The following is a 12,033-nucleotide window of genomic DNA, read 5'->3' on the forward strand; positions in this document are numbered from 1 at the left end:
AGTGTGGCCAGATTTTATTAAATTAAGATAAAAGTAAAAATGCTTGTTTTGACCCAAGGTACGTTACACGTTTGTACCTTAGGACACTGTTTCCTATAGCTTTGTACTATGGAAAATGCAAACTTCTAAATAACGCCTTATATCTCTGTTCTTATTGATTTACTGCATCTCTCTTCTGTCTAGTTTCACTCTGGCACTAATACGAACAGATATAAGGCGTTATTTAGATGTTTGCATTTTCCATAGTACAAAGCCATAGGAAACAGTGTCCCAAGGTACAAATTTAATTGTGTCCCAAGGTAGAAAAAAGCAATATTTGACGAAAATTTAAATATCTTTATTTTTAATTAATAGGAATCTTTCAGATAATTGCCATGTCATAAAATTAAATAACTGAAAAGTTATACGTGACATCCATGTCTTTATTTTGAGCATGCCTCAATGAGATAAAGCAACACAAAAAACTATACAAAAGTTACTTTTGACTCCAAAAAACTTCATATTGTCTTCACCACACACTCGATGCTGGTATGATCTCAAGACTCACTAGTTTTGTCAAGCGAGTAAAATACTATGCCTAGGGTAGAATTTTAATCTGTTTATTTAGCCGGTTTTTAAAATACAATCAATGTCCCGAGGTACAAGCGTCCCAAGGTACGTTACGTTACCCTACCTGGTGGAAATAAATTCAAGATGATGTTGAATTTCTTGTAGTATAAGCGATACAGTTTAGCGAGCGGTGGTAGCTCAGTCGGGTAAGCGCCCCCTTCTCACGATGCGGGTTCGAATCCCGGCGCTGACATGTACCAATGAGTTCTTTTAACTTAAGTACAATGTATATCATCGCTCTTACGGTGAAGGAAAACATCGTGCGCATCTAGCACATCTAGATATGTGAACCCACCAACCCGCAGTGGACCAGGGTGGTGGGAAATGGTCCAAGCTTAGGAAGGCAGTTTAGACCTTGGGGATATGCACAAAGGTTCCACTCGAGAGAGCCAGGTGCAGGTACTTACACCCCCACAGAGAATAGAATAGAATGGAATAGCGATACAGTTTTTTTTGTCAAACGAAATCTTCTAACAATTTTTTTATCCGGTAGTGTCTCAAATAAGTTAGTTCTTTCTGCAATATAGCGTAATGAGCGAGGTCTATTCATATAGAGAAGTAATTCTTCATCATCGTCATCAAACAAAATATCCCACAAATCCATTATTTATTAGATAACCTCAATAACCTCTGAACAATGACCTCTGAATCTCTCACAGACAACAACTAGACATCTCTGAGGAAAAATGCTAGAAATGGAAAAGTTCTCTTGACAGCCGGTCGGTCAGCTGGTCGCCGCGACTGACGCCATGACATGCGTAGTAGATAAATGTGTTTAGTAAAGTTAAATCATGGAAGTAATAATACAACAGGAATGCGCACTCACCAAAATGATGCAAACAAAAATAGACCTAACGAATTCACCTTAAGATTTATATTTGAAGTGAAAGAGGCCGCGAGCCGATAGAGAGGGTTACCACAGAGCCCTTCCTCTCTTTCTAACAATTGCCAGGATTTAGTTGTGTAAACTTTAGTAGATTTTGTACGAAGAGAGCTATGCAACAAAAATATTAAATTAACTCATTGACTACTGTATATCATATCATTTTCAAAAACAAATTTATAATAAATCATTATAAACATGTAATTTTAATTAAATATTTGGTATTTGTATGAATAATAATTTCATAAAAAATATTGGTAGTTTTTCTAAATACTTTACGACAAGACCGAAGTTGTCAAGATGACGGATGACGTTTATACTGTTGTGAGAGACGTTATGGTTAGGGTGACCATTCATTCGTACTTTTGAATCACTTTCCATTAATTAGGACCTGTTTCATTTAACTTTTTGTTTTATTTTATACCTAAGTATCATTAGGTATTATTGTGGCTGTTATCTTATAAGGCTGGTAAAGAGTTATGAGCTGTTGATTTTTTTGGTGATAGATATGAGTATTATAAGATAATTTATCAAGCTTAAAACCGGCGGAAGCACTTAGGTTGAGATATTTGAGATTTTTTGAAATCTTATGATTTTCATCAACTAGGCTATGTAAACGGAACACCCACAGAGTAAACACGTTTTAGGTACATAGTTGAGTTTAATGTTACAGTGCCACAAACTTATCTGTTCCGGTGAGAGCTCACATAAATGTCTAATATTTCTTAATTCAATAAGATTTTAAGTTTTCTCGTATTATTAATTCGCTCTTGCAGTGTTAATAAACCCATCTAATCTTTTACAATATACAATTCATTAGTAAGTAATGAGATATGGATCAATTTGGTTCGCTCTCACCGGAACAGATAAGTTTGTCGCACTATAACCTGTTTTGATGCTTTCTTGACAACACTACACCCAACTTAATTTTATTTACTTAAAATTATATTTACCAAAATTTCAGCTTTCTTTCCAATGAAGAAACATAGCAAAGGTGGTTCCAAGTAATTCCCACAAAGGAGAACGGCAGTGGGCGTACCGCCTTTTTTTTGGAGCGTTTCAGAACCATGTTTTCACCATTTATTTATACAGTGTAGATAAGGTATTTTCAGTAATTACAATATTTTTAGAAGTCGGGGGAAAAGAAAAAATGATAAATGAAGAATATTTAAATCTAAGGATTATGGAACGTAAAAACAAACATATAGAGAACGGAACGTAACAACAGTGGTGCCAGACCTCGGAATATTACCAGCAAATCCGAGCAAAAAAGTAATCGAATAGAAATATCGATACATTCTTAAATACAAAAGATATTTTATTTATCAATAAATTACATGTTCTGGTACTATTTGTGCCAAAACTAGTACATTTGGTTTATAAAATATCATTATATTGAAGTCTTGAAGACTTTTATCCATAGTAAACCATTTTCTTTTTCTCTTTATTCGATTCACTATAATCGATATTTTTTGAATATTTAAATCTAATAACACTGAATCTTGCTTGTCAATCTGATATAGAACAAATGTGACAAAGGGGAGAACCAGACCCGGTTCCTGTTCCACCTCCCTGGCAGGCTCCCGTGCCACTTCTTCATCAGGAACCTGCAGAAGCAGCAGAACAAGAACACGCAAAATCCTGACAATATTTTCTATGAACCATAGGATGATAAATACCTAAGTCAAATATGAGAAGAGCAACTGCGTTCTGCAGTTCGAATCCCGGCGCTGACATGTACCAATGTGTGCTTTGAATTTAATTAAAATGTATACCATCACACTTACAGTGAAGGAAACCTGCATACCTATCTAGATTTAGCACATCTAGAGAGCCAGGTGCAGGTACTTACACCCCAACAGAGAATAGAATAGAGTAGGTAATAGGAACATAAAATTCCTAAAGTTGATTCCAGGCAAATTATGTTATGTAAATAAAACAATGATCTTTTAAACAGTATATTTTATTTCATTACATTACTCGCCAAATGCATACCCATATAGTAGAACCTTTACATATAGCATTTCGAAATGGCATAGCAGATCCCTGTTGCGGAATGGCAATTTAAAACTTCAGAAGTTGGATAAGTATAACATTATTCCATGATGAAAGTAGTAGCCTGATCTAGTCGATAATATTAATAAAATCATTATATTTATAATGTACGTTGCACGTCCCGTATTTATTTAAACATAAACATATAACTTGATATACCTACCTAACATATTATTATCAAATTATTATACACGTTGTTCGTCTTGCTTGTGTTGTTCAAGTGTTGACATGGTGTTGACGTTTAGTTGTTGACATGACACATTTTTTTATCATTTCAATTTTTCTGCTCTGGTTTGTCAATTTTTATGATTATACTGAGATCCAACCTAGACATTTATGTGGGACCAGGCGGTGGAAATGAAAACCAAAAGTATTTCACTGAATCACGTTTATTCCAGTATCACATCCTTTAAAAAACAATTTTATCTTCGAGCACAACAACCTTTTCTAATCCTCCATCTTTTCTTAATCCTTTCACTCACTCATTCTTCGTTCCTTTCATAGACAATACTTCCTTTCATAGATAATACTCGCTTTCATAGACAATATTTCCTATCATACACTCTGCACTATCAAATATTATTAAATGACAATGTTACACTCCTACAACTCGGCCATCCTGTATAGTAGTCTGACCTCAGGCTACTCTAAACAATCTAACACAACTTTAACTTCAATAACAAACAACAATTAAATAACTTTACATTTTTTCAACAACAAAAATATTAATCGAACAGTTAAGTATAACTTTTCTTAAGTGACTCTAATCATTCACACAAAAAAAAAAAAATTTAAGTACAGTTTCAGAATAGACCTCTACCTAAATTACACAAACATTTAAAATAAACACCTTACTCTTAAATAAGAAAGTTATGTTAATGTTAACATCAGCTAGGGAATAAACATCACCCTTAAAACACAACAAGTACTTCAACAAAAGTATGAACTTCTTAACATCTAACACAAAAAAAAAAAAAAAAAAAAAAACATTCTTTACCATAAAATGATAGTAAGTAGTTACAGAATAACACTGCAAAAAAAATCTTTAAGTTAAATCAATAGTATTTACCTTGTTAAACTACATAGCTACTTATTACACATAACATAGCACACCCTTACTTAGACTTCAGTAAATACAAGCTTATTATGATATTAAACACAACAATTAAATACCAATATAAACATTTTATATCCCTACCTAACAAAATAACAGCTGTAACTTTATTTTTCTGAAAATAAAGTTATTATTATTGAAACAATGTTACATATTTAAAGATGTTAACTACTCTTACTCAACACATAAAAATACAGTTAAACTTTAACGTTATTATCTTATTTTAAATTTAAGCACAATAGAAATTTAAATAACAGCTGATACCTATACCAAATCATATTGGGTAAACCTCTTTCAACCAAACTGTTATGAAATTAAAATCATGGCCACATTTTCATGTAGTCTACACCCGTTGAGGTTTTCCTAGGTCCTTCAGTATTAAGATCAACTTTCTCTACATGGTACCTACCTTTACCTACTTTCTTTACTACTTGATAAGGTCCGAGAAATTTTGGTTTAAGCTTCAAAGTATTACCGAATTGAGTTCTCTGTATGGCTACAATATCCCCAACTACATAGTCCTGAGCTTCTTTCCTTTTCCTATTATAAGTTCTTCTGTTCTCTTCTTGAACCTTCAATATCTGTACTTTAGCTGCTTGTCTTACATTGTCTCTCCTTTCCATGAAATGTTGTCTGCATTCTTCATCTAATAATTCTATGAGCTTTATATCTTCTTTCTGCTTCAGCTTTGTACCGGTAAGCAAGTTAAATGGTGATGTGTTAATCGACCTTTGATAAGTGCCATTTATCACTCTTTGCACCTTACTAACATGTTTATACCAGTGAGTAGGTTCTTCAATGCACATCTTGGTCAAAACAGATATGATAATCCTGTGGATGCGTTCTACTTGGCCGTTTCCTCTTGGTATACCAGTTGTTACAGCATGATGTTGAATCCCTTCTTCTTGGCAGTAATCTTTAAATTCTTGTCCAGTAAAGGCAGCTCCCTTATCAGTAATATACCTCGTTGGATTACCATAGTCCTTCTGATGTAGCCTCAGCTTCTCTACAGTTTCCTTTGCAGTCAACGTCTTAGTAGGGTAAATCCAGACAAACTTCGTGAATGCATCTACTACTGTTAAGATATAGTTGTACATTTTCTTGGTTGCATCCAATGGTCCAAGATGATCAATATGTAACGTCTCTAGTGGCAGCTCTCCTTTGTCTATTGGACTGAGAAATCCTTCTTGTTTCCCTTCCTTCTTGCTTGCTAATATGCATGGTACACATCCTAAAATCACTCTATCTATCTTCTTGGCTAGGTCTTTTATGTAGTAGTCTTTATCTATTATGTCCATGGTCTTCTTTTTTCCAAAATGTCCAATTTCATGTGCTTTCTTTATGATTTCGGTCTCCATGATGTCAGGTATTACCAACTTTTTCTCTACACCTTTGTATATCAAGTCATTTTCTATGTAGAAATCCTTGTATTCTGTCTTCTCATTCAGTACTTCTCTTAACACACTTAAGTCGCTGTCTTCCTTTTGTGCTTTACATATCCGTGCATGTAATTCTGAATGTATCAGATAACAGTGAGGGTTTCTGCTTAATGAATCCACATGAGACATCTTAGCTCCAGCTCGGTGTTCCACTTCATAATCAAAATCTTGTAGGAATAAAACCCATCTTGCCACCTTGGCTGATACTTCTTTCTTATAAAGCGTCTTCTGAAATGCTGCACAATCAGTGACTATCTTGAAGTGTGTTCCAAACAAATACTTTCTGAATTTTCTCACTCCTTCGACAACTGCTAGAGCTTCGAGTTCATAACTTGTATAGTTTCTTTGTTCCGTCTCGCTAGTCTTTCTACTCATGTAGTGTACTGGATGTAACTTCCCATCTTTCTCCTTCTGCATCAAAATGGCTGCATATCCATATTTTGAGGCATCTGTGTGCATCTCCGTGTCAAGACCAACTTCATATATCTTCAGTACTGGTTCACTACATAGTTTAGTCTTCAATACTTCAAAAGCATGTCTTTCCTCTTCACCAAAGTAGAATTCTTTCTCCTTCTTAAGTAAGTCTGTGAGAGGCCTCGCTATCACTGCATAATTCTCAATGTACTTCCTGAAGTATGAGGTAAGACCCACAAAACTATGAACTTGCTTTACTGTCTTTGGCTCTGGGAAACATCTGACTGCTTCTGTTTTGCTTGGTGAAGGCTTCACTGTACCATCTTCAATGACATGGCCCAAATATTCAACTTTTCTTTGTAATAACTGTGTCTTCTTCCAATTAATTTCAAGTCCGTACTCAGACGACACTTTCAATACTATCTTTAGTCTTTCAATAGCTTCTTCTTCATTCTCTGCCAGAATTATAACATCGTCGATGAATATTAGCACTATTCCACTAGCAATCTGCTCTCTGAAAATTATGTTAATAAATCGGCTGAAGTATTTAGGACATATAGAAAGTCCAAAAGGAGCTCGGAGGAACTCGTACTGTCCTTCAGGGCTGCTTGTCACAAACGCCGTGTATTTTACTGACTCTTCTTCTACTGGCAGATGAAAAAATCCGTTTTTCAAGTCTAAAGTACTAAATACCCTAGATTTACTCAGCTTATCTATGTGATCATCTATAACCGGCAATGGGTATTCATCTTTAATCATCTTTTGGTTAATTTTCCTATAGTCTACGCAAACCCTAATACTACCATCTTTCTTTGTAACCAATACTAATGGACTTGCATACTCAGAATAACTAGGTCTTATTATCTCCATAGCTAACCACTCTTCCACCTGACGCCTAACAACTTCTTCCTCTTTGATAGCTAACCTTCGTGGACGCTGAGCTACAGGCACTTCATCTTTTAAAATAATCTTCAACTTTATTGGAGCCTCTTTAGTAAACATGGGCTTGTAACTAGCAACAAGTTCCTGTACCTCTGGATTACTACATAAAGGTTCATCAGCCTCAATAGGTAAACACAACATGTACTGACCACCTTCAGTTTGTGCCATGAGCTTAACTGTACCCTTGTCTAACAACACAGTTGTATTCAACAGAAATGGTTGACCCAATATGACTTCGTATGGCATAACACCGCATGGAACAATATAGAATACAGTATCAAAATATTTACCATCAACTTTGATCGTAGTATGGGACTTTCCCACGGAACATACCCTAGATGCACCCAGTCCAGTGAGCACCACCTTGTCCTCGTTGTCCTCGTCATGTCCAGCTTTGTTAAGCCGGGACAACAGCTCCGACGACATCAGGTTGACATCGCTGCCCGAGTCTATCAAGGCCTCAACGTCTACATCACTTATTTTGACTAATTTCACTGATTTATTCGAATTACACAGAGATTCACTGACCGCACTGTTTGTGTTTACATTTACTCGCATGACACTTTGACTTTGACATTGACAGTTACACGATCCCGTTCCTTCGGCTTCGTTCACTTCGTTCGTTCCGCGTCGTTCCCGTTCACCGTTCACTGCAGCGGCAGCGCCATCTTCTGGAATGACCGATACGCACATCGTCCGCTGACCGGAGGCGCCGTTTCCGCTTCCGCGGCTCCCGCCCTGTTGTTGATGCCTCGTCGTAGTAGAAGATCGGCATTCCGTTCCAATATGGCCGAAATTGTTGCAACGAAAACATTTCACGCCATTGGGACACCGATTTGCGAGATGATTCTTGTCTCCGCAGTTGTAGCAACTGCGACCATCGGGTCTCGCCGTCTCTTTCTTCTCACGTGAAGATGAAAACACATTTTGCGTTTTACTTTCGACTTCAGTCTTCTTTACCGTCTTGGATTTCATCTTCTCGTAAATGGCCAACTTCTCCTTTAGAACAGAATAGGTAGTGACACCGTATAAGATAGCCTTGTTATTCTCATAGTCAGTAATGCCGTCAACGATATATTGAATCGCGACGTAGTCGGCAAACTTGGCTCTTTTGCCCAACTCCTTCATAGTTAGCATATACTGGTAATACGTCTCATCTTTCTTCTTCTTCCTCGTAGCCATCAGCTCGTGCATTTCCTTGCTGTTCAATGCATCGGGAAATTCCTTCTGTAAGGCAGCACTCAGTTCATCGAATGTTTTAAACGTCTTCTCCGTCCTCAGCCACAACTCAGCCGTACCAACAAGCGACCGTCGAGCGACAATGAGCTTCTGCTGGGCAGTCCATCCGAATATCTCGGCATTATCCTCTATGTCGGCGGCCCACTTCGCCGAGGAATACGTCTTGTCTTCGCCATTAAATTTGGTGATTCCGCTGAATCCGTCGTTTGACGCCATGCTACCAAGCATCGCGTTGCTGCTTGCGTCGTTTTTTGTTGTCGTCGTCATTTTCCGTCTTCTTCTTCTTATATTTAGTGACCAATCACTTTTTCAACTTTATTTACGTCGTTTTCTTCTTTAATAATGGCCGTCGTCGTCCTGTGTGCTCATCATCATCACGCGTCGTTTTTTGCATTTCCACGCTCGATCCCGGACGAGCCCCCAAAATTGTGGGACCAGGCGGTGGAAATGAAAACCAAAAGTATTTCACTGAATCACGTTTATTCCAGTATCACATCCTTTAAAAAACAATTTTATCTTCGAGCACAACAACCTTTTCTAATCCTCCATCTTTTCTTAATCCTTTCACTCACTCATTCTTCGTTCCTTTCATAGACAATACTTCCTTTCATAGATAATACTCGCTTTCATAGACAATATTTCCTATCATACACTCTGCACTATCAAATATTATTAAATGACAATGTTACACTCCTACATTTATGACGTAAATCACAGAGTACTTGTCATAAACATTACTTCACTTGACGTTCCATTCTTCCTGTATGAATGTTTACGTTCCATTGCGACTACATTTTAAAGATTCTTTTTTTCCGTTTTTCTCTTTTCTCCCAGCTTCTAAAAATCTAGTAATTAATTGACTTGTGTACCTGTACAGTGTCTCTCTAATCATGGTACTTTCATTACGGAACCCGTCATTTCCATAGTGGTACAAAACGTCCTTAGAACCCTGCCTTTGTCCTTTTCATCATTTTAAACCCGATGATAAATTCCGATTCATCGCAAGTGTTTATTATCGTTACAGTCGAACTATAAAGTCCTGACAATAAAGAGTGCGATTTTGCTAAGACTAGACCATCGACACCTATTCGCGACATGATAGATTAGAAGTGATGTCTCATGAATTACCTAAAATTATGGTCACCAAAAATAGAAAGAGATGGAGGGCTCCGTGCTGACTATCTCTGTCGGCTCGTTTTTTTGGTGCAGTGCGCATTCCTGTTGTATTATTACTTCCATGAGTTAAATAGCCATTTGACCGCATTTAGGTTTAACAGATTACTAATCATATTTAAGTCGTGGTAAAAGATGTTTTACGAAATTTAAATAAAAATTGTGTTTAAATAAAAAGTTAAATACATTTATCACGTTGATAAAAGCCACCCTTAGTGTATTCCAACTTATGACTGTCATGATTCATGATAAACAAGACTACAACAAAGGATTACGTACACTATTTATCTAATCAACCGTTCAGCACGGTTTGATAAAGTAAACAAAAGCTTCATTGAGTAAAAGCAAACAAGAAGTAGGTATTATTGGTCGAAACCATGAAAGCAATAAAACGATTAGGTACCACAGGAATGCAGCAATACACTTCGTATTGGATTTCCTTAGATCAACAATATATTAAAAAGATGGAGTGTCAGTGCAAAGGAAACTTCTCAGAAAATATCACCCCACTTCTACCACTAATCTCTTATTTTGAATTATTTCGGTTGGAAGCTTTGTGACCTTAATCTTTGGTACAAAAACGGTTTAGCAATGAAAACAAAATGTGGATAGTATTTCCTTCGTTTTCGCATGACAAACCATCTTGTTAATCTAAGGGTTTCTGATAGAGAAAACATCCCAACTATTTATTATCCTTTGACTCTCAGTTGTACATTTTGTTTCGTTCTGTTTTGTCCTACTATCCATTGTTGCTGTAAAGAACAATATTGTGTTGCTTCTCCGCCACTGTTCTGAAGAAAGAAGTAGTGAACTAAATAATAAATTTAAGAGTGCGTTCCCAGTAGGGAAACGGTTCACTTGAAGCTAGCCGCAAATTGCGTAGAGCAAGCGCAAAAGTAGCTAACTGTGTACCATTGACTTATACATATATTACAAGCGTAAGGACAGGACCAACCGTTCTAGGAAATGACACCCTCGCGTTGGCCCTAAAATCTCATAAATCTGTCATAATTTGTATGAATTAGGGCCAGCGCGCGGGTGTCATTTTCTTTTGAAATTCTGAGGGGCGTATCCTTCCTTTTGAAATCATTGCTGTGAACACTCTGCATACCTACTATGCTGACGAATGGTGTAGAGGTTAGTGACTAGTGACGCAGACTGCTATGCCGAAAGCAGGCTTCGAATCCCAGATTTCCCGGCTGGAGCAGATATTTTTATGAAGACAGACATTTGTATTCGGGGCTTGGGTGTTACTATGTATACTTATAATATTGTTTTGTTATGTATTTGTCTACTTATTATGTATCTGTGTAGATATATCAGCTGTCCGATACCCATATTAGACGCTCTGCCCAGTTTGAGGTCGGATGGCCGTGTGAGATATCCTTACATATTATTATATTAAGCGCACTCGCGAGCAAAAAAAAAGTTCCACCTGCCCGTGAGTGTATTAAGAAACCGTTTCCCCGCTAACTCAGTAACTCAGTAGGTGCCACGCAGTTTGTCTACTGGGAAAGCAGCCTCGAATACATCTTCACGGAAACAATTGAATCTGCTCGTCAGCAGTGAATCTAACTAAAGGGTGGTTTTGTTCTTACGTGCTCAATTTGTACCTACAAACCAACCTACTGCGCTCGAAAAACATGACAATGTTGCAGATTCTGAAGGCACTTTAGAGAAGGAAAATTAAAGTGTTCATAGCGCTTAATAAGTAATGAAAGTTTACTAAAGATGGTAAGTACTTAAGTACCTATGGTAAAATAATAGCATCCTATAAATTGTCGTTTAAAAAACTCTTGTCTAAAATATAATTTCTGGTAGAGATTGCTTTAAGCAATAAGACCGCCTGTTTTGTACAATTTTATATATAAGTTGTGATATTGTAATGTTTTCTTTAATGGTGCAAAATAAAGATTATTCCATTCTATTCTTTTCTATAATTGATGCATGTTTTCTATAGGCTGTGTTTTAGTAAGCCATGTGTCGTTTTTCATCAATAGATATTGTATGAAAATGCTGTTTTATTTTAGCATTTTCAGATTTGTTAACCTATCTTCGGGAGCTACGCAGAAAAACACATGCTGTAGATATGTATACTCATAATCATGTACGCATAATTTGGACCAACCCACTTTAATAAAAAAAATAACCAACTTTAATATATA

At 36.6% G+C, this 12,033-nt stretch overlaps 1 protein-coding gene across 1 annotated transcript; it reads right to left on the reverse strand.

The window, feature by feature from the left end:
• Positions 1-4,981: 4,981 nt before the first annotated feature.
• LOC125489549 (uncharacterized protein K02A2.6-like) lies at positions 4,982-8,962 on the reverse strand. The gene has a single exon (XM_048625587.1). The coding sequence runs from the start codon at positions 8,960-8,962 to the stop codon at positions 4,982-4,984; it is 3,981 nt and encodes a 1,326-aa protein (XP_048481544.1).
• Between the last annotated feature and the right edge of the window lie 3,071 nt (positions 8,963-12,033).

This window comes from Plutella xylostella, chromosome 3, assembly GCF_932276165.1.
Source record: "Plutella xylostella chromosome 3, ilPluXylo3.1, whole genome shotgun sequence".
In the NCBI taxonomy this organism is placed as follows: domain Eukaryota; kingdom Metazoa; phylum Arthropoda; class Insecta; order Lepidoptera; family Plutellidae; genus Plutella; species Plutella xylostella.

What these genes read in the sequence shown, in the direction of transcription:
- LOC125489549 (XM_048625587.1), bottom strand. Translation starts at nt 8,962, where the DNA reads ATGACGACGACAACAAAAAACGACGCAAGCAGCAACGCGATGCTTGGT.